Raw genomic sequence first — 25,601 nt, 5'->3', positions numbered from 1 at the left:
TATAGATATAGATCTGGTTTCCCCTTTAAAAAAATTTTTTTTTACATCCTTGTTCATGACTGAGACTACCCTGTAATAATTCCTTTCCTGTATAGTCTTCGTTGGTTTTGGTATCAAGATTATACTAACTTGGGGAGTATTCCATCTTTTCTTCTCTGGAAAAGTTTGTATAATACTCAAATGATCTGTTATTCCTTGAATGTTTGGCAGAACTCTCCTTTAAAACCATTTGATATATTTTTGTTTTGTGGGAAGATTTTAAACTACCAACTCGATTTCTTTAATCATTGTAGAGGTATTTTGCTAATGGTTTGAAAGTTCTATTTCTATTCTATTCCATTTCTTTTTTAATAGTTTTTTTTGGACATTTTACTATATACACTTACCAATGTCTAAAGTGAATCAACACCTTTATCTTTGTCCTAAACAGTAGGAATGCTTTAGAATGCTTTAGTCTTACCACCCTGATTCCCAACTTACATGCCAATGACCAGTATTTTAGTTCTATCCTGTTAAAGAAATAACTCCATCTTGGTTGACAAGTGATATAAAATAGTCACCATCTCCTTTTATTATTATTGTGTCTTACAGCAGCCTATATTTTTTTCAAAGCACTTATATTGAAATGTATATAAACTTTGTTTATTGTCTGTGCCACTGTTATCTTCATGAGAGCAAGGAACTACATGTTTACTTTGTTCACTAACTGGTAAGTGTTGAGTAAATGTGTGTTGAATGAGTGAATATGTATTTGTATTTTGGAAAGATCACCCTGGATGCAATTAGAGAATGAATCTGAGGGCACAGGACTAGATGTAGGGAGTTAGGAGGCTGTTGCACTTAATCTACAAGGATAAGTGGTGAGCTGGACTTGGACAATAGTCATAGAGATAGAGAAAAGTAAAGAGGATTGAAAGATATTAGGAAGTAGAATCCACAGGATTTTATTACCATTTAATATGAGGGCATGAATTAAGTGGTGTTTTTTAGGGTTTTGTCTTTGCTTTATTCTCTCTCCCTGTAACATACCCTCTTTGAGAGTCTCATTGATGCCTATGGCTTCAGTTACTATCTGTATGTTTCTAACTCAAATGTAGATCTTTTTTTTTAATTTTAAGGTTTCAGATTAACTTTATTTGAAACAAATGTGGCTCTTTTAAGTGTAACGTCTTTTCTGGATTCCACACCACATATTCAATCGTATACGAGACATCTGTACTAAGATATCTGGAAGGCACCCAAGCTCAATATGTCAAAAACCACACTAATATTCTTTTTTTTCCCTTGTGCTTTTAATTTTTTTTTTATTTTGAGGTTTTTTTCTTCAGAAACTTTTAACAAGAGATCTGCCCTCTTTTAACAAAATTTTAACTGCACAATATACTATTGTTACCTATAGGATCTATGTTGTACAGCTGTTTTCTAGAACTTATTCCTCTTTCATAACTGAAACTTTATTTTTTTTTAATTTAAATTCAATTAATTAACGTATAACGTATTACACTCTTCAGAGCCACACTCATTTTCTTGCTAAACCTATTCCTCCTCTAGTGTTTTCAGTCTTAGGGTATGTCACCACCAACCTCCTATTTGCTCAAGCCAGAAACCTATTAGGAGGTGGCTCTTGGAGCCCAGCCTAGGTGGGGATAGGGATAGAAGTATCTGCCCTTTAAAGGGTGTGGCTCATTTTCTGTTTTATTTACTTTCCTTTTCATTTTCTGTTTTTATTTACTGTTTTTAAAATGTTAAGGGAAAATAAAATCATGAGAATAGAAAACAAGGATTTACCCCAGGAATAGAGCAGAGGATCATAGGAATTATTGTATATTCAGCACCTACAAATACTAACCTCTGTGCTTGGTGTTTGCCATTTATTAAGTAATTTAATCCTCCCACAATTCTATGAGATTTTTACAGATGAGGAAATTACAACTAATAATGGTACTATGGCTTGCTCAAGGTCACACATCCACATACGCTAGAGCTGAGATGTGACCAAGGTTTGTCTGATTCCAAGTGTTTCAGTATGTAACTGGGTGGAATTGGAAGCCAAAGAACAGAAACATCATTTTGACTGTTGATAAATATTGCCAGATTGCTTACCATAGGATCATACCGTTATAAAGTGCCACTGTACCAGTTCCATCACAATATCTTTATCATTAAGTAGGTAATAAGATTTTTTAAATCAATGGGTATATAATTATTATTCTATGTTGACTTTCTTTTGAATGAATGATAATTATATAGTCCTACTTGTACAGACTATCCTTTTCCTTGGCCCATTGATATACTGAAGCTGTATTTATTGTAAATATTTTTCCATTGAGCCCCCTTATTGATTAATGGAGGTGAAGGAAGATAGTAAGAATTAATTCTGCCCCTATCCTTACCACTAATCAACAGCTTGGTAACATCCACCCAGATAGATTCTGGGTTGAAAGTCAGATTGTTGGTTTGCATTTTCTAAGGGGTAAAGATAGGACACCACAGGCTGACTTCCATCTTCGGGGTTCATTTATTATGGTAAATCTACATCTACTTTTATATCGAAGAGGACACCTGACTTCAGTATCCTAGAATTCTCTTCCTAGACTTGGATGTTCCTAAGATTCTCCAACCTACTCAGGGATAGCCTGTCCAAAGGGATCTCCTATTCTGCTAGATCAAGTTTAGGTTTTGGGGACCTCCATCTTGGTCAGTTCACTTCCAGCCTGGGTGGAAATGAACTATGAATCTGGGTGGAACTACATTGTAAGAATGCCTTGGGTGTCAGAACCAGGGACAGCTCCTTCTGTCCCTCCCCATGCTGCCCTCCCCTGGCTTGGACTGGGGAGAGAGTGGGCAGATTTGAGCATAGTATACTTCTCTAGGCTCTTCTCACTGTTCTTGCTTCCACCTTATGCTAGAATATTACTACTGATAGTTCCTGGAATAGGTGCTGTTTCTCATCTTTATGCTCTCTGCTAATGATCCTTAGTATGTCTTCCTCTCATTCTTCCTTTGCTTGGCTGATTCCTGCTTACCCTCCCAGGCCTGTTTAAGTAGGTATTTCTTCTAGGAAACCTACCCTGATTACCCCAGACTGTGTTAGATATATATATCTTCTTAGTTCCCATCACGCTCAAGTTGTCTCTGTCATTACACTCAGAATTGCATTGAAATGATCATCTGTGTTGTCCAGTATAGTAGCAACTAGCCACATGTATTAAACACTTGAAATGTTGCTCGTCTGAATTGAGATGTGCTACAAGTGCAAAATACACATCAGATTTCAAAGACTTACATAAAAAATTAATGTAAAATATTAATTTTTTATATTGATGACATGTTGAAATACTATTTTTGGATTAAATAAAATGTATTATTAAAATTAATTTCACCTGCTTTTTATTTTTTATAATGTGGCTACTAGAAAATCTAAAATTATATATGTATTTCACATGATATTTCTATTGGATAGCACTGATCTATATATTTATCTTTTCTTAGGGGTAGTGACTAGGGAATCCATCCTTATCTCTTTGTATTTCTGGAGTGCAGTACATGGGGATGGATGGGGATACCTGATGCTAGTCCTCAGAACTTGGGACTGGAGTAGCAAGGGTCCAAAAGACATTATTACATTATTTGGTTTTTCCATTCAGGAGCTTGGCCTCTCTCTACTTAGGCTTTTATATATCTCTTTATTGATTCTTATAGAGTTTCTTGATCACAAATATATTAAATTTATTTCTAAGTATTTTGTTTTTTTAAAAAAGATTTTATTCATTTATTTGAGAGGGAGAGAAAGAGAGCATGAGCACGGAAGAAGGGCAGAGGAACAGGGAGAGGCAGACTCCCCGCTGAGCAGGGAGCCTAATGTGGGACTTTGTCCCAGGACTTTGGGATCATGATCTGAGCCAAAGGCAGACGTTTAACTGACTGAGCCGCCCAGGCGTACTTTGAATTGGACATTTTATCATTATATTTTCTAATTGTTATTACTTGTGTGAGCAGTGAATGCTACAGATTTTTGCTTATTTTCTTGAATCTTTCCACTTAGTCTTACTAGTTTTAGTGTTTTTTCTTGTTATATAATTGCATCAACTACAATAAAGATATATTCTTATATACTTAAGTTTATCTTTCTCTCTCCACCACCCCATGCCCCTTCTCCCTCTTTCCTGGCTAGAATATCTAAGCCAGTATTAAAATAGTTTTAGTGGGGGGAACTTGGATAGCTCAGTCAGCTAAACGTCTTACTTCTTGATTTTGGCTCAGGTCATGATCTTAGGGTTGTGATATCAAGCCCTGCATTGGGCTCCGTGCTGGGCATGGAACCTGCTTAAAATTCTCTCCCTCTCCTTTTCCCCTCCCCTACCTTCTAAATAAAAGAAATAAAATAGTATTAGTGGTATAGAGTGACCTTGCTTATTCCCGTTTTAAAGGAAAAATATCTATTGCTTCCCCACTAGCTGAAAGTATTATCTTGTTAAGGATGAGTGATTTTAATTATTTTATTAAGAATAGGTATTAAAATTTATAAAATATTTTTATCTATTATAATTATCATGTTTATTTTTTATTAATCTACCTTTATGGCATATATAGGTATTTATTTTTGAACCATACCTGAATTACCCTTATGTTTGTGTTATGCTTTTCTTTTAATAATGTGGTATTGTGGTTAAGAGTGTTTATCCTAGAACCCTCCAGCCTGAGTTCAAGTTCTGCTTCTGCTAGTTACAAGTTATGTGATCTTTAGGCAAATTACCTACCTATGTCTCCTTTATTTATTTATTTATTTAAAAATATTTTATTTAGAAAGGGAACACCTGCACAAGTAAGGGGAGGGGCAGAGAGAGAGGGTGAGGGAGAGAGAAAATCTTAATCAGACTCCATGTCCAGTGTGGAGCCTGATATGGGGCTCTATCTCAGGACCCTGAGATCATGACCTGAGCTGAAATCAAGAATCCGATGCTTAATCGACTGAGCCACCCATGCGCCCCACATAGTACCTGCCTGTGCTGGTTATTTACCTTCTTGCTTCTCAGCCCAAACCCACCTATCTGTTCTATATGCACCAGGATTTTTGTGAGGAGTATGAGAGTTAACATATGAAAGTGTTGGAATTGTACCTGGCACTTAATATTAAGAAAATACTTAATAATGTTAGCTATTGTTGGGGCACCTGGCTGGCTCAGTTGGTAGAGCATGTGACTGTTGATCTCAGGGTTGTAAGTTCAAGCCCCATGTTGGGCATAGAGTTTACTTAAAATAAAAGTAAAAAACCAAAAAAAAAATAATGTTGGCTGTTATTATCATGATTTTAATTAATCTCTTATGGAGTTCTATATGCTAGTATTTGACTTGTGATTTTTACATCCTCCATAGTCTTGAGATTTCTTCTTATAATATCATCATCTGATAAGAGTTAAAAATCTTTATCTGCAACTGTGACCAAATTAGGAAGCGTCTTCTTCCTCCCATGTCCTAGAACTATTCTTATAACTGGAACAGAATTATTTCTTTCAGGAATGGTTAGAAGTATTTTTTTTTAAGATTTTATTTTTTTAGGAATCTCTATACCCAACGTGGGGCTTGAATCCACAACCCCCAAGATCAAGAGTCGCAAGATCCACTGACTGAGCCAGCCAGGTGCCCCAGAAATGGCTGGAAGTATTAAACAGTGAACCTTTTGGGCCAAATGTTCTTTGGTCGTTTTTGGTAACTTTCTCAGTGTGTTCTGTAATTGTTGCTCAAGTCTTACTTTTGATCCTTGTTTTTCATTTTTTGAAGAAAAAGTACATATGTAATTTTAAATTTTACATAGGGTTTCAAATTCATTAGTCTGTAGTTATGTAAAAAATTACCCTTTATTTATTCCTTGTGATAAGTTTTAAAATTTGGGAGTGGTAGATATGTTCAGTGCCTTGATTGTAGTGATGGCTTCACAGGTTGACATGGTTCACAGGTTTAGAATGATTAAATCATATACTTTATATAGGTGCAATTTATTATATGTCAACTATACCCCAATTTAGAAAGAGTAATATTTGGGTGGCCTCTGGGAGGGCTTGGTCTGTTAGGTGTTGGACCCTTGATTTCCACTTGGATCACGATCTCAGGGTTATGAGATAGAGCCCCACCTCTGGCTCCAAGCTCTGTGCAGAATCTGCTTGAGATTCTCTCTCCCTCTGCCCCTCCCTCTACTTGCGTATGTGTACTCTCTCAACTAAATCTTTTGTAAAAAAGTAATTTTTTAAAAGTCTACCAATTTCATAAGTCTTTTCAAAGTACCAGTTGACATTAATTCAACTGTTCATGATTTCTGATTTTTAAAATTATCTTCTGAAATATATGAGAAATATATTTTATTATAGATAAAAAGAGATGGTGCATGCAAGAGCTGTTGGTGATTCATTTCCTGCTATTAGGGTATATGATTTGTTTTATGTCTATTATAATACCTTGATCTCATTGTTCTCAGACTATTTTAAATACAAAAAGAGGAAAATATAGATGGAGATGCAATTTTTCCCCCAGGCCATTCTTGTTTTGTGGCTGGGAAACTCTGGCTGTGGAGAAGGTATATAAGTGGAAAGACCTGGGCTCTGGCCCACACAACAGGGGCCTTTGAGTATGAGTTAGCAGTGGATTGAGATGCAGGGATTGAACTGCAAATAGCCAAGGACCCAATAGCTTTCTGGGAAAAGTACATCAGGAGTTACTGGAAGAAGTTTGTCTGCATAAAAATACCAGAATGCTATGAGGATTTCCCTTAAACTCTACCTCTTTGCCTAGCCTAGAGTGAAATCCTTGATGGTGGTGATGGTCTACAGAAAGGCCAGGGCCGGGCTTGACTCCATTAGCCACTTTGGAGATGACCAGTGCAGAATATTGACCAGTGCCTTTCCACAAAGTTAAGTGTGAGACTTGGTATTTAGAACAGGGGATTCCGGGGTGCCTGGGTGGCTCAGTCGTTAAGCGTCTGCCTTCGGCCCAGGGCGTGATCCCGGTGTTCTGGGATCGAGCCCCACATCGGGCTCCCTGCTCTGCTGGAAGCCTGCTTCTTCCTCTCCCACTCCCCCTGCTTGTGTTCCCTCTCTCACTGTGTCTCTCTCTGTCAGGTAAATGAATAAAATCTTAAAAAAAAAAAAAAAAAAGAACAGGGGATTCCAACTCTTCTAATGAAATGTTGAGCTTCTGGCTTAGTTATGCAAAGGCAGAGGTCTTGCTATTTCTGAGGATGTTTTGATGCCATCTGTTTGATTCAGATCAACCCATATTTACTGATCAATCTAGGCACAGTTTGTGCCAGGCACTAAAGGGGGACAGAGAGGCATCTGATTTGGTCCCCTCTTCAGGAACTTAGAATACAGTGCAAGAGGCAGGTAGTGATTACAATAGTGACTAATACTTCATCTGCATTCTTCTAGGTACTGGTCTAAGGTCTTTATGTGTATTAAGACCAATGAGGTAGGTGCTATTTCTACCTCCTAAAATGGTGGAGGAGGAAATTGAGATATAGAGATACAGAGAAAGTAAGTAATTTGCACCGTGTTACACAGCTAGTAAATGGCAGCACCAGGATTAAAGCCAAACACAGGCTGGCTCTGGAGTCTTAGTTCTTAAGTTTATGCTATAGAGCAGTAGTTCTCAAAGTGTGGTCCATAGATCAGCAGCATCAGTCTCATCTAGCAACTTATTAGAAATGCACTCTGAAGAAAAAAAAAAAAAAAGAAATGAACATTCTTGGGTTCTACCCAAGACCTATTGAATCACAAACTCTGGAGGCGGGGCTCAGCAATCTGTTTTAACAAGCTCTCCAGGTGATTTTGATGCTTGCTATTAGAGAACCTCTGCTAGAGAGAAGCAAGGCACACTATGGTGTCAGAAATTAATATTTCTATGGGTAGGGACTGGGTATGATCTTTCTCTTAAGTTCCTAGCCCTCTGCACAACATCTAGTGTAAAGTAGGCATCAAAAAATACATGTGGTTGAATACATACGAATATATGGGAAAGAGATGTTTGAGCTGGGTCTCTTACCACCTCTCAACTGCAGCAAACTGAATGAGAGAAATGTTCCCAGAAACTGTGAGACTAGCAAGGAAGTAGCTGTGTTACTTTTGGCAAGGTATGCACCAGCACCAAAGATCTGCACTAGCACAAGGAGCCTGCAGAATGGTGGAGGGCCATGTGGGAGCAAGTCAGGAGGTAAACATGTCAGGATTTGGTGAATAGCTGAATGGGGGCAAGAAGCAAAGGAGAGAAACTGTCATTTCTGGAAACTGTCTCCACTTGCAGAGGAAGAAGGCATAGAACAAGCACATTTGTGGGGGAAAGGTAAAGAGTTTGATTTTGGACTCCAAATTTGAAGCGTTGGAAGATCCAGGTGGAGCTGTCCAGCATACACTTGGAAATAGTCTTAAGACGTGGCTGAAGATAAGAGATTTGGAGGGATAGTTAAGCCGTAAGAATGGATGAGACCTTCCAGGAAAAAGTAGAGGGTGGAAAGAGAAGAGAGCTGGATTTGAAACCACAGTGAACACTGTTATTTAATGGGGCAAAAAAGCAACACGGGACCCTTGAAAAAGACTGAAAAAGATTTAGGCAATAGAAGAGTTTAGAAAATTCTGAAGCCACGTAAGGCTCAAAAAGGAAGGAAAGGCCAGTGCCAGATGCTGCGGAGAAATAAGAATTGAAAATTATCCTTTGAATTTTGACACAAAAAGTATTTTAAGTGACGTGGTGAGGACAGAAGCAGTTTGACCGAGTTCAGGGGTGAGCTCTGTATGAAAAAGTGCAGGCAGGTGCTTCCCAGGTCCCACAGATAGAACTCTGTAGCCGCACTTAAGTCGAGACTGTGACATCTTCCAGGGTAGGCAGGGTCTCTTTCGTCTGTGGTCCCAGCGCCCAGCCCTCGGCCTGGAAGAGAGGGTGGCGTCAGTGAGTTCAGTGACTAGGGACGGAGAAAGGCTTCGCGGAGGCAGTCGCTTTGCAGCCGAGGCTTGAAGGATGAGGGTGATTGGGAGGAGAGGTGGGAGGCAGGGCCCCTGGGTGATGGGGCGCTCCGAGCGTGTGAGGGGGGCCTGGGAATGAGGTGGGGTTCCTGTAATGTGCGTGTGGCTGTGCAAAGAGGGAAGGCTGTATGTAGGTTTGGAGGGACCTGTTTGGGGAAAAGACACGGCCAGAGGCTGCTGCGGGCGCGGGGGGGGGCAGACTCGCCCCCCCCCGCCCCACCCCACTTACGCCGCTGCGCGGTTCCGCGGCGCCTCTACCGGAGCCCTCCCGCCGGGCTGCATGGAGACGGGTGGCCGCCAGGGGCCGCTGCCTCGGGTCCCCGGTACTCCCGCCCCTCTCCATTGGCCTTTGTTGCCGTCGGAGCGCCCCGCTTGACTCGTTCCCGTCCGCCCCCTGGGCCTGGCGGTCGCGCCTGCGCACTGGCGGCTGGCCGGGCGCTCGCAGGGGGAGCTGCTGCAGGCTCCGCGGCGGCGGCGGCAACGGAGGCTGCGGGGGCAGCGGCGCGAGCGGCCGGGCTTGGGGGGGGTGCCGAGCCCGGCCCGGAAGCCCGAGCAGCTAGAGTGCGGGGTACCTAGGCCCCTCACTCTGGACTCCACAGTCTCCGGGCCGCCTGACCTCCGCACGGGTATATGGGATGGAAGCGGGACCCTCGGGAGCAGGTAAGGGCCCCCGGGAGTGGGGGACGGTGCGTGCTCCAAGGACCGGGGGACTCCCGCTTGAAGAACAGGATTTCCGAGTGAGGAAAGGCTTCCTGAGTGAGGAGAGGGGCTCTTATGGGATAGGGGGCCCAGTTTGAAGGGGGCTGTATGCAGTTCCGGGGGAAACCTTGTGAAGGAAACCCTAAGACGGGGGCTGTTTATCAGAGGAGGCTGTGTGCACTCCTGGAGGTGGGAAGTAATCTGGAAGAAGGGCCTGAACGCACGTAAGGACTCCCGGAGATCCCGGGAGGCCTAGGGAGAGGCCCGGCAGGTGGAAGGGGGCGGGCTCCAGGTGTCCAGGATAGGAGGGGGTCGACACAGATGGGCCCAGTGCTGCTGCATGCTGGGGGGGCGGGGGCTGGGCTGGGCTAGTGTCTCTTGGGAGAAGGCGCCAGAGCTGGGCTGTGAGCTCCGCCCCAGCCTGGGCCTGACGCGGGGGCGAGGGTCAGGGGGTGGTGGGTGGTGATCCAGTCCCGGGATTCCCCCCCGAGAGTCTGGGGAGCTGGAGCGGAGGCGCCCGAGCATGCGCGGAGGTGGCAGCTGGAAGGGGCAGCCCGAAGTGGTGGGGGCGTGGCTGCCCGAATCCCCCCCACCCCGCCCGATTTGGCTTGGAAAAAGGAGCCCGCTGATGGGCGCATTCTGTCTAAGGTTAAGTTGGCAGAGTGCAAATAGAAATGGTCCCCTTCCCCATCTTTGGGACTCTTACACTTGATCCTGGAGACCCTCAGTCACAATTTGCCAAGAATGGGTTGAGAGAAACTGCCAAAGTGCCACCTTATGCCCCTGGGATGAGGAAAGACTGGGACCAAGGCTATGTCCTCTCCCTGAAGAGAGAACTTAGAAAAGGTGTTGGTTACTGAGGGACCAAGGCCAGTTCCAGGTTTATCTGGAAGGAGTTGTCTGCCCGGTTTCCTCGTTTCTGGTCCAATACTTTGTAGAGATGGAATCTTTTAATCCAAAAATAATTTTGCCATTGAAATGTCTCCTCAGGTGACAGCTTAGTCTCTTTCTATTCTTCAGTATTTTTTGTAGCTTCTATCCCCCCACTGGGTATCTTTTCTTTTTCTTCTCTCTGCTCCCCAGAAACTGTCAGGGCCATGTTATTAGACCCAAGGTTGCCAAGTTAGCCTTTTATCAGGAATAAGTTATTTGGGGGAGTGGGAGTTTATAGCTTTCACCCTGGTGAGTCCCAGGTGATAGCCTTAACTTCTCCTTATTCACAGGCAATCAGGAGGAAAGGAGACGAGAACAGAGGAGAGATTGGGTAGGGCTACCTCAAGACCAGAGTCTCCAGGATGGGTTGTGGGATGGTGGCACCTCCTGTGTCCTAGGTCTCTTACCCTTTGATCAGAGGAGCATTCTGGTCCGGGAATCCTTTAGGTCTTGTCTCACTACCTCCTTCCATTTGCTCTAGGGATGGAAATAGGATTTCTATTCAGGGCAGGAATTTCATTTCATTTGGGACATGAATTTCATTGCCAGTGGAAGAATCATTATCTTTTTATGCCGGATCCTAACCCCCCCCACCCAAGGAGATAGCACCTACCAACTTAGCGCATTCATTTAGTGATCTATAAGTACTTAGTGACTACTTTCCCCCAAACAAAAACGACCTTGTAAAGGCTGTGTAGGTCTTCATGAAGAGCACAGGGAGCAACTGACTTCAGAAAATCATTTCTCCTTCCCTTAGGATTCTTCCTCCATTCTAGGAACTCTCCTGGTTTTCTAGGCTGGAGACTATTTGAGCAACCTGTGTACTAGATAGAGTAGGAGTAGGTCACAGAGGTCCAGATGGATTGCTGGGAGCTGGCACCCATACTAGACTGCTGATGATTTCATTCTGACAAATTCCTAATAGACTCTGGAGTGGTGAAGAAATTAACTTTTTTGCTTGTTACAAGAGATAAGCTTCTAGTTAAGGGACTAGAGCCTGGTATCTGGAGTTGGCTGTAGCCTAGTGGGACAGGCTTTGCCTCATCAAAAGGTGTGATTAGAATAAAGTCTGGAAGCTGTGAATGGAGGAACCCCATAACGGCCTCCTTCCTAGGCCCAGACTATTCTCTTGGAAGTTGGAGGACACAGTACACAAAACTAAAAGTACTGATGCTGGCTTCACTGGGCTAGGTCCTGATGTGCTTTCTGTGCTCAGGTGTGTTCTAAGCACATGTACTGGATTGGGAGCTCCAGGAGGGTAGAAGTAATATCTAATTTATCTGTGGAAACAGTGAGTGTCTAGGCCCTGACACAAAGTACACATTTAGTAATTGAATTGAATCACATTCCAGTGTGAACATAAATGGTTAAGCACATATGTGGATATTTAGTAATTTGTGTATACTCACGTGTGGACAAATTTTTTTTAGGAGAGGTTGGCTTCTTAGTCTTTCCTTACTGGACAGCTGACCCAGCCTTGAGTTTGTGTTTTGAATAGGCAGTCTGGCTCCCAAGGAGGTATGTGGGCCTCAGAACTGCAGGGAAGGAATCCCTGAGCCAGGCTTTTCAGCTCTGTTACTTTTCCTTCTCAGGGCTGGTTGGGAATGGGGGAGGGGGAGTGTCCTTTTCATGGCCCCTCCCTCCTTGCTTTTGTCTACAAGAAACGGCCCCGCCCCTTTCCCCCAAGGCCCAAGCTTTGTCCTCTGTGCTGGGGCCCTCATCTGCATCACAAAGTGGCCGTCTGTCCCTGTCTGGGTTTGAAGGGAAGTGTCTCCCTTTCTCAGACTAAAAGCTGGGGGCAGGGTGGGGTACTTCGTACAGCTCTAAGGCTTGCAGGGGGGTGGGATAGGAGAGGTTCTCCCTTTTTGCCTTACCTAGTTTGTGGATGAAGGGGAAAGTGGGGGTTCTCCTCTTTTCCCAAAGCCTCCTTGGTGTGGAGGGTGCCTGAGGCTGAATTTGATGTGTAGTCCTATTTCTGGGGAAGAGAAGCCTTTGAGATTAGAGTGTCCCATCCCCCATTATTTCTACCCAGCCCCCAGCTCTAGGGGATGTCTTTTTCCCAAGAATCCAAATGATTATTCAGCCTGGAAGGCTAAGGAGGTGAATGGAATGTAAAAACTTGGGGAGGGGAAGGGTATCTCATATCCATCAGGATGTTTATCTTGTACAGGGTTTATAATTGTTTTTGAGCAGTTTGCAGGTGTTTGTGTGCTGTGCATGCATGTGTGTTCTTTGTGATATATCTGTGGATCTGTTTGTTCATTCATTTAATATCTGTATACTGAACACCTCCTATATGCTAAGAGGCAAGATACAGTCCCTGCTCTTGAAGAACTCACAATCTAGGGCAGTGAGGGGTATGTATATAAAGGTAAACTATCTAGGTCTAAGTGTGTGTTTGGGTGTGTATGACAGGAATGTGTCTCGCTATGTGTTTGCATCTATCTATTGTTTGTGTGCAATTTCTGTCCAGCTCTTTCTGGGGTAGGCACCCAGGTACTAGTAGTTAGGCTTTCACTTCCCCCATGTAGCTGAATCCTTGAAGGCCTTTTCCCCCCCCGAGGCTGAGCCTCCATTTCTGTCTGCGTTTCTGACTGCAGAGTGGGGCTGGGCTTGACAGGTGGTTAGAAGGAGACATAGCAGCTTAGCTCTGGAAAGTATGCCCCTCCCGTGAATAGTTCTGACCTCTTCCTGACCCCCCCAGCTGAGGATATGCCCCATCCCCCCAGCCTGGCGGACTGTGAAAGCAGAGCTACTTGGTGATGGGAGGTTCTGGGCTGGTTTATCCCTCTCTCCTCCCACCTAGGCTGGTCCTCTACTGGCAAGGACAATAGTTGCTATGGACAAAGGCTTCTCTTAGACAGTGTCCCTTTTTCCTCCCTTTCCCCTCAAGCTAGAAAATAAAACTAGGGACAGCAATCTAGCTGGTGGTAAGAGAAGAGAAAGTAGTGGAAGCTGGCCCTGCCCTAGCCCTTTCCCAGGGGCCTGCTCTATCTTGAAATTGATCCCTTCTGTTAGTGTCTGGGCTTTCTGTGTGGAGGGAGCACGGCTGTGCAGAGCTCCTTATTCTCCTTCTCAGAGCCAGTATCTCATTCTTCTCCAGCATGCTAATGGCTGCCTCTCCTTCCCAAGTCCTCTACTCTAGCCTATTCTTGGCTCATTCTCCTGTGTTCTGCCTGTCTTCATTCCCTAGCTTTTTATTCTTTTGAACTTCTTCTTCTTTGTCTCCCCAGTTGCAGCCTTGCTTCTTGCTCAACCTCCCAGCTCTAACCTATATGTTGCCCAGGCCTTAACTCCAGCCTTCCCTCCTTCCTAGATCAAGCCTCTTTCTACTGTGATTTCCAGTTGTGGCCTCTTTGTCAGCTCCCTGTTTCAGCCTCTCTCTCCTTTCTTTTGTCTCCAAACTCTATTTTTTTAGCCTTTTCTACTTTTCTGTCTCTCCAGCCTCAGCCATTCAGTTGCCTTAATCCTTTCTAAAACATCATCTCCCTCACATCCCCCTAGCCTGACCTTCTTTGGATCTTCCTCCTGCCTACACTGCAGAGGAGCATTAGGATGTTGCTGTTTCATGTTTGGGATGGTAGTGAGTGAAGTGAGCATCTGGTTGGCAGAGAAGCATTTCTTGTCTGCTAGATACGTGGTGGAGGCAGGTGTCTTAATCTAGTACGAGAAAGAAAGTTTTATTATTGGGAGCCAGATTTAGCTCCTCTACGTAACATGTAATAGAAATGTATTAAGTATTCACCTGATGAATTGAAGAGAGACAAGAAGGATAATTTTCCTAACTGGAGAGAGGTTTAAAAAAAATGAACGTGGGTTGTCTGAGCCAGTGGAACCCCTTAGTTGGGTTGGGTAGGCAGGAAAGAGGCTTCCCCTATACTCTCCTGTTCCTGTCCTGGGAGGCCTTGTGCCTTCTGATCAGAATGGTAAGGAGACTGCTAGACTCTACCCTCACCAGCCTTTTTATCTTGTAGCTGCAGGCGCCTACCTGCCCCCCCTGCAGCAGGTGTTCCAGGCACCTCGCCGGCCTGGCATTGGCACTGTGGGGAAACCAATCAAGCTCCTGGCCAATTACTTTGAGGTGGACATCCCTAAGATTGACGTCTACCACTACGAGGTGGATATCAAGCCGGATAAGTGTCCTCGCAGAGTCAACCGGTAAGTGATGCACATTTAAGCTACAAAGTCCAGGAGTCTTTACTTTCCTGAGCCTCAGAATCTTCAAAGAGTATCCAGAGAAAATTAGTAGAGGGTGGTATCACCAGATTCAAGGAAGTTTTTGAGGAGGAGAGTCCAGGTAAGGTATAGGCTGAAAAATATCTTTGAATTTAGCTACTAGGAAATAATTGGTTCTTTTTGCCAAGCAGTTTCAGCAGAGTAGTTGGGCTAGTAATCTAACTACTAGGAATAAGTAGAAGGTAATGTGGTAGGGATGGTGAGAGCAGATAGCCTTTTCTAAATAGCTTGATAGTCAAGCACCGGGAGAGAGAGAATATGTTGGTTAGAGAGGATTTATAGGGGTCAAGTACAATGCATTGCACATTGCAGTATTTGTTAAAATGAATGAATGAATGGAAAGTTTTTAAGAATGAGACATAGATATGCTTATAAACAGAGGAGAAGAAGCTAGTTAAAGGTACAGGACAGAGAGGAGAGGAGTGAGTTCCCACTCATGGCTAAGGCAGGAAGACATTATAGGACACATAGTTGGAGGAATTAGCCTTGGAAGAAGCAATATTTCTCTCTTTCTTTTTGTTTTTTTAAAGATTTTATTTTTAGGGGCACCTGGGTGGCTCAGTCTGTTAAGCATCTGCCTTTGGCTTAGGTCATGATCCCGGAGTCCTGGGATTAAGCCCTGCGCCTGGCTCCCTGCTCAGTGGGCAGTTTGCCTCTCCCTCTCCTTCTGCCCCTCTCCCTGGGCTCCTGCTCACTCTCTCTCTTTCTTTCTCTCTCTCTCCCCCTCACCCTCCCCCTCTCAAATAGGTAAATAAAATCTTTAAAAAAAAAAAAAAGATTTTATTTTTAAGTAATCTCTGTACCCAACATGGAGCTCAAACTCACAACCCCAAGAACAAGAGTCGTATGCTCTTCAGACTAAGCCATCTGGGTACCCAAAGTGATATTTCTTTTTAAAATTAATTTATTTCATTATTACTTGAAAACTACATATGCACAATGTAAAAATAAATAAATAACGTATTACAAAAAGAGCAGCAGTGAAAAATATCTCCTGCTACCCTGGTCTCTAGTCACCTAGTCCCTTTCCCTAGAGGCATTCACTGATACCATTCTTGAGTATGTTTCCATATATTTTTGTTTTCATATGCAAGCATATGTGTATATAAAACATTTTTTAAAATGCACAACATAAGGGTGCCTGGATGGCTCAATTGGTTAAGTGGCTGCCTTAGGCTCAGGTCATAATCCCAGGATCCTGGGCTCGAGCCCCACATCAGGCTCACTGCTCAGCGGGGAGCCTGCTTCTCCCTCTCCCTCTGCCTGACACTCCCCCTGCTTGTGTTCTCTCACTCTCTCTAACTAACTAAATAAAAATAAAAATAAAAATAAAAACCCTCATAAAATATAGAGTACTATATGCCTTGTTCTGTACCTTGCTTTTTTCCACTGAACAATATGTATCAGATCATGCATATCTGCCTCAGTCTTGTGCATAGCTCCATAGATATTCCACTGAATGGATGTATTATAACTTACTTAATAAATCTATTGAGGAACACTTAGCTTTAACCTAAACTTTTGCTACAAAAGTGAAACTGTTGAATGTTATTAAATGTAGATACATTTTTGCACTCAAATATTAGTGTATCTATAGGATAAATTCCTAGGAGTGGAATTGCTGGCATAATACATTGAACAATTTGGAGATATTACCAGTTTGTTTGTTTTTGAAGGTAAGTTGTACCAATTTATACTCCCATTATCAAAGTATCGCAGTGCCTCTTCCAAATCTGTACCAGTTCAGTGTATTGGATTTTTTGACCTTTGGAATTCTGATAAGTAGAAAATTATATCTTGGGCTAGTTTTATTTTATTTTATTTTATTTTATTTTATTTTATTTTATTTTATTTTATTTTATTTTATTTATTTATTTTTTTTTAAAGATTTTATTTATTTATCTGACAGAGATAGAGACAGCCAGCAAGAGAGGGAGCACAAGCAGGGGGAGTGGGAGAGGAAGAAGCAGGCTCATAGCGGAGGAGCCTGATGTGGGGCTCGATCCCACAATGCCGGGATCACGCCCTGAGCCGAAGGCAGACGCTTAACAACTGTGCCACCCAGGCGCCCCTATTTTATTTTATTTTTAACTTTTTAAAAATAAGCTCTGTGCCCAGTGTGGGGCTTGAACTCACAACCCTGAGATCAAGAGTTGCATGCTGTACCAACTGAGCCAGCCAGGCACCCACTCTTGGTTTAATTTTAAGTTGTCTTTCTTGAGTGAAGTTGAACAAGTTTTCATATATTTAAAAAGTATACATGGAAGGGACATTTCAAGTGTGAGGGGAAAAGAAAAGAGGTGTGCATATATGTTTATTTGTATGTCTGGGAACTTGAAGGTGGCCTTGCCTATCTTGCACTGTCTTTTTAGAGTCATTAGAGTTGATTTTTGATTTGGAGGTAGGGATGGGTTCTGGAGTTAAAGGGTAGAGGAGAAAGTATGACATAGTGTATGAGGAATGGAACTGATCAGGGACATGGAAAAGATTGCTTGGTAGCACTAAAGCCTAATTGGGATTGAAACCATGTGTTTACAGTTATTTACAATGTACAATTTGAGTTTTTTTAATCCAGTAGTATTTAAGAGCTTTGGTTTAGAAAGTGAAGAGGTCACATAGTTGGATGGGGTGGTATTTTGAAGGATAAATGGACACTCTGGGATCTTAGTGGCAGAGGACAGGAAGTGAAATCAAGAAAGAGATGATAACGGAGTGATAATGTGGTGGTGGGACTAAGAGCTTCAGAGAGATGGGAGAGATGGGGTTCTTCCAGTTTATTCCTATTCCAATTCATATCTTTTCCTCATCTACCTTTTTTATGTCTCAGCTTAGGGATTGGAACAGCCTGGATTCTGTTCCTGATTCTAGATAGACACTAGGAATGAGCCCTTTTCCTCTCTCCGCCCCCCCACGCCCCCCCCACGCCCCCACTCAGAAGGCACATGTACCTACTCTTTCAGATCCTTTAAAGCCTTGGTGATCTGAGAACCAGAAGCATCATTTGATAGCTTGTTGGAACTGTAGAATTTCAAGCTTTGCTCTAGACGTGAATTAGGATCTGCATGTTAGTAAAATCTCCAGGTGATTCATATGAATGTGTGATGTTCTAGAAGCAGTACCATAGAGTAGAGATTAGAGTAGCTGCTAGGAGGGCATGGACATTACCTGAACATTGAACTGCTTCCAAGAGCTTGAAGTGGTAGTCTCTCAGCTTCCATAGGCTGCTCCTATCCCCCACAGGGAAGTGGTGGAGTACATGGTCCAGCATTTCAAGCCTCAGATTTTTGGTGATCGCAAGCCTGTGTATGATGGAAAGAAGAACATTTACACTGTCACAGCACTGCCCATTGGCAATGAACGGGTAAGTTGGGAGTTAGGCTAGACCTGTGTCATGGGTTTGGGGTGGTATAGAGCTCATGTAAGCCTGTTTGGAGTCTGGCAGTCCAAAAATTCCTTTCACCTTTTATGGTGAGAAAGTGTTTTACAGTGAGGGATGGGTAGGTGCGATGTTTATTTAGCCTAGTGTATGTCTGTCCCTGTCCCAAACAGACTGAGATTAGACTTATAACAGACTTGAAGGACTTCCTGCTAAGTTGAGAGGGATAGAAGTACTGAGCTAAGGTGGTTAGAGACTAAATGACTGAATTTCCCCTGAAATCTTCATTGTGAGCCCCTGTCAGTTTAAGGATCAGGTGCTTGGCAAATCTGTGTGGTGGGGGATACCTGGGGCAGGGCAAGGAATGTTGGACTGTGGGAAGGTATTGGCAATCCTTCACTCCTTTCTTCTGAAGGTTGACTTTGAGGTGACAATCCCTGGGGAAGGGAAGGATCGAATCTTCAAGGTCTCCATCAAATGGCTAGCTATTGTTAGCTGGCGCATGCTGCATGAGGCCCTGGTCAGTGGCCAGATCCCTGTTCCCTTGGAGTCTGTGCAAGCCCTGGATGTGGCCATGAGGCACCTGGCATCCATGAGGTACTGGGTTTAGTTAGTATCTGGGCAACTAGTGGTGGCAGAATTGCTATGCGGGGAGGTGGGGAATGAGCACATACTAAGATCCACAGTATGCCTTTCAAATAAAACATTCGTTGAAGCCTTACCCTATGCCAAGCAGCATGCATATACATTTAGATGGTTTAAAGCCTTGACCCTGGCCCTTATAGATATCTTTGGACCTCCACCCCAGCTGTCCCTGCAGGACAGAAAAGATAGACTTGCACAAGGTCAGTCATACAACTAGTAAAGGATCAGAGCTGGAATTAAAGCCCTGGTGTCCTGCCTTCCAGGCCAGGGCTCCTCCGTGCCCAGGATGCCTCACAGGGTGGGGGCCTGTGCCCGAGGGACCAGTTCTCTGCCTGTCCCTGCCAGGTACACCCCCGTGGGCCGCTCCTTCTTCTCACCGCCTGAGGGCTACTACCACCCGCTGGGGGGTGGGCGCGAGGTCTGGTTCGGCTTTCACCAGTCTGTGCGCCCTGCCATGTGGAAGATGATGCTCAACATTGATGGTGAGTGGGGAGAGCTATGGAGCCAGGGGCACCCTGAATCCAGTGACCACACTCCCAGCCTCATCCCTCCCAGCTCTGCAACCGTACTCCTAGTCTAATCCCTCTAGCCCTGGGACCCCTCCCCCGTCCCAATACCCTATAAGGAAGAGGGTGTAAAGAGCAGTGCCTCCATTTATTCAGCAAAACCAAACCTGAGCTGAGCTATACCCACCCTGTCCCCACAGTCTCAGCCACTGCCTTCTACAAGGCACAGCCAGTGATTGAGTTCATGTGTGAGGTGCTGGACATCAGGAACATAGATGAGCAGCCCAAGCCCCTCACAGACTCTCAGCGTGTGCGTTTCACCAAGGAGATCAAAGGTGAGGACCCAACCAGGTGGGGAAGGGAATCAGTACCACTTTGTCTTTAGTCCTAAAAGGAAATCCCCTTGGGATATGTTCAGGGGAGAGGCCAAGTCTGGGCGCATGAACAGCCTTTTCCAACCCTGACAAGCAGTGTGTATATCCCAGGCCTAAAGGTAGAAGTGACCCACTGTGGACAGATGAAGAGGAAATACCGTGTGTGTAATGTTACCCGCCGCCCTGCCAGCCATCAGACGTGAGTTGACAGGCTGTTAAGCCATACCTTGGTGGAAGAGGGCTGATACTTCAACATACTTCTTTCACTCCCCTTCCTCTCCCCGACCTCTACCAGCCCTAAGGATGAGCCCTGTTTTCAAAGATAAGCTGTGAGAGTTTGGCATCACTCCTCCAGACTTCCCAGATCCTTGATACTCTCCTTAACATTTTTACCTTCTTGGTCTCCACCTTTCCTCCTTGGGCCTTTACTAGAGAACAGAAGTCTTCCCTTGACTGCTGTCTCAGTTCGGTAAATGTTGAGATCTCTCACAACTTATTCTTCCTCCTGAAAAAGAAAGCAGGGCTCCTGGGCTAGACCTTGGGGAAGCTGTCATTGATTCCATCCACCTTCTTGACTTCAGACTACTGGACTATGAGTGCCTGCTGTGTGCTGGACTTTATGCTCAGCACTAGAAATGCATGAGTCAGATATGGTCTTGAGTGTTGTGGAACTTACCTCTCAAATCTTTGTCTTCACTCTCGGAGCCCTGTATTGCCTGCTTTCCCATGAGTGGCAGTGCTCAAAGAGGCTGGATTGGGATAAAGCCAAGTCTGGGGCTTCCCATGGTTGTAAGTCTAAAGAGGTGGGATTAAATGCTGGGCTCTAACACTTCCTTCTCTTCCCCGCAAACAGGTTTCCTTTGCAGCTGGAGAGTGGACAGACTGTGGAGTGCACAGTGGCACAGTATTTCAAGCAGAAATATAACCTTCAGCTCAAGTATCCCCACCTGCCCTGCCTGCAAGTTGGCCAGGAACAAAAGCATACCTACCTGCCCTTAGAGGTGAGGCTGCCAAGTAATGGCTGGGTTGGAGAACAAGCATTGTACCTGCACACTGATCATCAGAGGTCTGTTCTTCCATTCGTAGTCTCTCATTCTCATTTTGAAGTTTGGAAAATTGACGTTCTGAGAAGTATGAGGTCATTCTGTGAATTGTAGGCCTCATTCTTACCTGGTAATTTCTTTCGTTATTCCCCATCCTGCTCTCATGTTCTTTTAGGACTGCCAGGCAAAGGTGAAAGCTGTATTTATGTTTAATAAATAAGTAGTTCGTTCAGGACGGAGATTTCAGATGTCCACATTCATTTTAATTTTTATTTGTCTTACCCTGTCTTAACTTTTAATTTTTCTTACCTGGAGCTGAGGATCCTAAATGACCTAGAGATACGAGTATACCTTGTGTTCCAGAAAATGGAGATAACTGTTAGCTATAATGTGAATCCTGTTCAGGTTATCAATGTGTTCCTTTTGAAAAGGTGTTAGCCCCAACATTTATCATATTTTTATGCTTTAGCAGACCTTTGAAATCCTGCAGTTAGAGAATAGAAATGCTATTTAAGTCATAGAATACAAATGCAGAACCATTGGGCTATCTTCGATTTGGTAATACACTAGCCAAAATGTCTAATGAGAAACTACTTGTGACTTCTTCGTTGTTTAGTCCAATACTATTCAAAGTGTGGTCAGTAGACCAACAGCAGCAGGTATTACTTGAGTGGAACTTGTTTGAAATGCAGAATCTCAGGTTCCACCTAGAACTACTGAATCAAAATCTGTCTTTTAACAGAATCCGAAGAGGATTCATATGAACCTTAAAGTTGGAGAAGCACTAACCTAGAGTAACATCTTACTCTGTTCCCACAGCAGGAGTCAAGATAGCTGGGACCAAAGCTCAAGCCTTCTGTGAGCTTCTGGGATTTCAGAACTAACCAGAGGGAATTAGGCTGAGGGGAGATAAGATCCCAAAACCCAAGAACTCTGACTTTAGTTAATAGCTGTTGATGCACGGAAAGTGGGATGAAGACTGTGTTCTCTTGAGGTGTAAACAGGAGTCTTCAGGGATAATCCCAGCTAAGTAGATAGACTTTAGTTAATATCTACTGCAAGCTAAGATTTTTAGCAAATTAACGTTACTTCTGTTTAAACACTAGTTTCCAAGGTGAGTAATTTATATAATGACATATATTTTTATTCTTATTACCATTTGTTTATTTAACAAATATTAATTGAGCTCCTGCTGTGTGTCATATGCTGTTTTAGGTGCTGGGATGTAGAGATCAACAAGACAGACAAGGTCCCTGCTGTCATGGAGCTTACGTTCTACAAGGGGGAGATAGACAATAAATAGATAAATAAGATAGTTTCAGATAGTAGTAAGTTGTATAAGAATAATAAAACAGGTTAAGGGGACAGAAGTAAGGGAGGAGGGGTTTGAAGAGCCACTTTAGTTATATGGTCAGGGAAGGGTCTCTTTTAGGAGACATTTGTGTCCTAAATTATGAGATAGAAATAACCTTTAATAACCTGAGGGAAGATCCTTCCAGGCAGGAAGTAAATAGTAAGTGCAAAGGCTCTAAAGCCGCAGGGAGCTTGTATTTTTAAAGAGATAGACAGAAGGCCATAGTGGCTGGTGTGTAGTATATGAGAGGAAAAGTAGTAGGGGTTGATTTCAGAGAGAGGTGCAGGGTCTAATCACGTAGGCTGTTGTAGCCAGGTGGGATTTTTTGTTTGTTTTGCTTTTTAGAATAACTTTATCGAGATATAATTCACATACCATAAAATTTATCCTCCTAAAAAGTGGTTTTTAGTATGTTCAGAGTTGTCTAACCATCACCGTTATCTAATTCTGAAACATTTCATCATCTCCAGAAGAAAACCCATACCCATTAGTAGTCACTTACACTCCTCCTCTCCACCAATCAGCCCTTAGTAATCACTAATCTATTTCTGTCATTCGTCTCTTCTGGACGTGTCATATGAATAGAATTATATAATATGTGGCTTTTTTTTACTGTCATATTCCACTTAGCATAATGTCTTCAAGGCTCATTATATTGTAGCATGCATCAGAATTTTCTTCCTTTTTAAGGCTGAATAATATTCTGTTGTACATATATACCACATTTTTTTAATCCATTCAATTCATTGGCGGATACACTTAGATTGCTTCCACTTTTTTAGCTATAATAAATAATGCTGCTATGAATATAGGTGTACAGATATTTGTTCTAGTCCCTACTTTCACTTCCTTTGAGTATATACTCAGATGTGGATTTACTGAATCATATTGTGATTGTGTGTTTAATTTTTTGAGGAATCACCATACTGTTTTCCATAGTGGCTGTACCATTTCACATTCTCACCAGCAATGGACAGGGTCCCAATTTCTCCACACCCCTGCTTTAATTTTTTTCTTAATGTTGATTCTGTAGCTGAAATCATCTGTCAAGAGTGCTACAACTTTATGGTGCTTTTAAAAGAGCAATGTCCTAAATTTTAACAATTCTGGATTTTTATTAATTGAATTGACTAATTTGTATATTCTTTGGGATATGGAATTTAAGGGCAGGTGACCTTGTCCTGGTTTTCCCTACCATTGTTCAAAATGAACTTTGGATATTAGGAGGAAAACACTTACACAGTGTTGGCCCTATGGGAACAAATTATATGTTTCATTTTGTCTAACTTCTCACAACAACCTCGTAGACAGCTAGTGTTTTATCCCATGACTGAAATTAAAGAAGCAGAGTCTCAGAGTAGTTAAGAGACCTGCCCAAGGTAATACCACCTAGAAATGGCAAAGCTGGACTTCAAACTCAAGTCTTCCCAACCTGCTGGCTCTCTCTACTCTGCCAAAAGGCTTCCTGTTCACAGCATCCTGAATATAGCATATTGGGGAATGGAAGTCTTGTACTTTACTAGAAAGTCTTTTCTGAGCTCCACTGTGTTCTCTTGGGCCCAAAACAGGAATGCATGGCAGGATGTTCCTCACATCAATAGGGGACGCTGTCAGCCAACAGAGACTATGATTTCTGGGCGTCCAAGGGCTTAGTGATCATCTCTAGGCTGGAGCTCAAAAGTTAAGAGCCATCTCCAGTTCTCCTGCTGGGTTGCAGGGGAACAACTGACTGCTTGTCACCATTGAAGAGCTGTCTACTACCTTAGGAATCCAGTTTGTGTATATTGAGTTTTTTAGTATTCAGAAGAGCTCTATACTGGGTCCTTTGGTAAATAATAATTTATGCAAGAGTTTACTGAGTGTTTACTGTGTTTCAGAACTGTACACAGTCCTTTAAGTGCTTTATTTTATTTAGTCTCTGAACAACCCTATGAGATTGTTACTGTTCTCCGCAGTTAACATGAGACCTGAGCCCGGATCTGGCTCTGGACCCCAATCTGTTAATGACAGAGTGGCTATATTGCCTTCTGTATTGCACATGGATATTTGCTAACTTACCTGTTTCTGCACAAGAGATTTTGCAGTCCCCTTTCCACGGCCAAGGTCTCTTCCCTTATTGTGGGGCTCTGGGTACAGGGTGGACTGTACTCAAGCCAGAGCTACCTGTCCTTCTCGTTTCCTCAGGTCTGTAACATTGTGGCTGGGCAGCGCTGCATTAAGAAGTTGACCGACAACCAGACTTCGACCATGATAAAGGCTACAGCTAGGTCGGCCCCAGACAGACAGGAGGAGATTAGCCGCCTGGTCAGTAGGGCTGCAGAGAAATGTGTGCTTGGTTGCTCAGTCATTGGGGCCCCTGGTAGCATAGATGCTTTTCTGCCTTGGCAGGATCCTCAGGAGAACACAAGTCTGGATTTGTTGCCTGGGATTCCATAGGACTGCTCTTATTTCTTGACCCTGTAGCTACTTGGCTTCCTATTTCTTTTTCCCTCCTGTATTACTTCCCTGTGTTATCCACTCCCACTTACTTCATTTTCCACTTTCCCCCCTTTTTTTAGGGCTATTACTTGCCAGCCCCAGCTGCTCTTCAGGGCTTTCTCCTTGGGACCCAGAGGGTGAGCAGTATTGCCAAGCTGCTGCTGTCCTGAGATCCCATTCTTTTGTCTTGCAGATGAAGAATGCCAGCTACAACCTAGATCCCTACATCCAGGAATTTGGGATCAAAGTGAAGGATGACATGACGGAGGTGACGGGGCGAGTGCTGCCGGCGCCCATCTTGCAGTACGGCGGCCGGGTGAGCAGGGTCAGGGCCAGACAACATCTCTGGGACATATGGGAGGGGGGAATTGGGTTTATATAGCCAGGGGCTTTTGGTCCCCTACTCACCTGGCTCTACTGAGGCTCACCTGGGCGCCCCCTTTGCCTATCCCCAGAACCGGGCCATTGCCACACCTAATCAGGGTGTCTGGGACATGCGGGGGAAACAGTTCTACAATGGGATTGAGATCAAAGTCTGGGCCATCGCCTGCTTCGCACCCCAAAAACAGTGTCGAGAAGAGGTGCTCAAGTAAGGAGGGTTGGGTGTATGGGTGGAAGGGTGGGGAGGACCCTAGAGCTGAGTACCTTCCCTTACCCACAAGGGGCCAGAATTTGGTCTGTGGTCTCTTCTTTCTGACTCTTGACCCTGCTTCCCTATGCTTCCTGGCTCAAACTTCTGCCTGTTCCTTTTCTGTCCATCTGTGGTCAGAAGTCTTGAAAAGAAGCTGCATTTGTGTCAGAGATGGTGATTTCAGGACGTGAATCTCCTAAGGGAGGCCTGAATTATTTTATTGTTATAATTACTAATATTGGTAGTAAAATACTAGTATAGTGATGACTATAATGTTGCACCAACACTCTACCTAATTTTATGTTCTCTCATTTCATC

At 43.6% G+C, this 25,601-nt stretch overlaps 1 protein-coding gene across 5 annotated transcripts in view; it reads left to right on the top strand.

The window, feature by feature from the left end:
- The first annotated feature begins 9,420 nt into the window (after window positions 1-9,420).
- The window catches only part of AGO1 (argonaute RISC component 1), a 35,178-nt gene continuing 18,997 nt past the window's right edge, over window positions 9,421-25,601 (top strand). The window contains exons 1-11 of one of the 5 annotated variants that reach the window (XM_045782428.2): window positions 9,422-9,668; window positions 14,615-14,798; window positions 18,117-18,237; window positions 18,668-18,849; window positions 19,243-19,379; window positions 19,604-19,738; window positions 19,889-19,976; window positions 20,631-20,778; window positions 24,359-24,478; window positions 24,846-24,977; window positions 25,108-25,241. In XM_045782428.2, coding sequence (XP_045638384.1) covers window positions 9,644-9,668; window positions 14,615-14,798; window positions 18,117-18,237; window positions 18,668-18,849; window positions 19,243-19,379; window positions 19,604-19,738; window positions 19,889-19,976; window positions 20,631-20,778; window positions 24,359-24,478; window positions 24,846-24,977; window positions 25,108-25,241 — 1,406 coding nt within the window. In that variant the 5' untranslated portion in view covers window positions 9,422-9,643. Of the gene's footprint in view, window positions 9,669-14,614; window positions 14,799-18,116; window positions 18,238-18,667; window positions 18,850-19,160; window positions 19,380-19,603; window positions 19,739-19,888; window positions 19,977-20,630; window positions 20,779-24,358; window positions 24,479-24,845; window positions 24,978-25,107; window positions 25,242-25,601 lie in introns of those variants that run through there. The other 4 variants (XM_045782429.2, XM_045782430.2, XM_045782431.2 and 1 more) reach the window with 4 other exon arrangements.

The sequence above is a fragment of the Ursus americanus genome, chromosome 33, assembly GCF_024610735.1.
Source record: "Ursus americanus isolate L20-20 chromosome 33, mUrsAme1.1.p, whole genome shotgun sequence".
Lineage (NCBI taxonomy): Eukaryota > Metazoa > Chordata > Mammalia > Carnivora > Ursidae > Ursus > Ursus americanus.
Note: the sequence above shows the minus strand (reverse complement) of the source record. Positions and strands in the feature narration are given on the sequence as shown.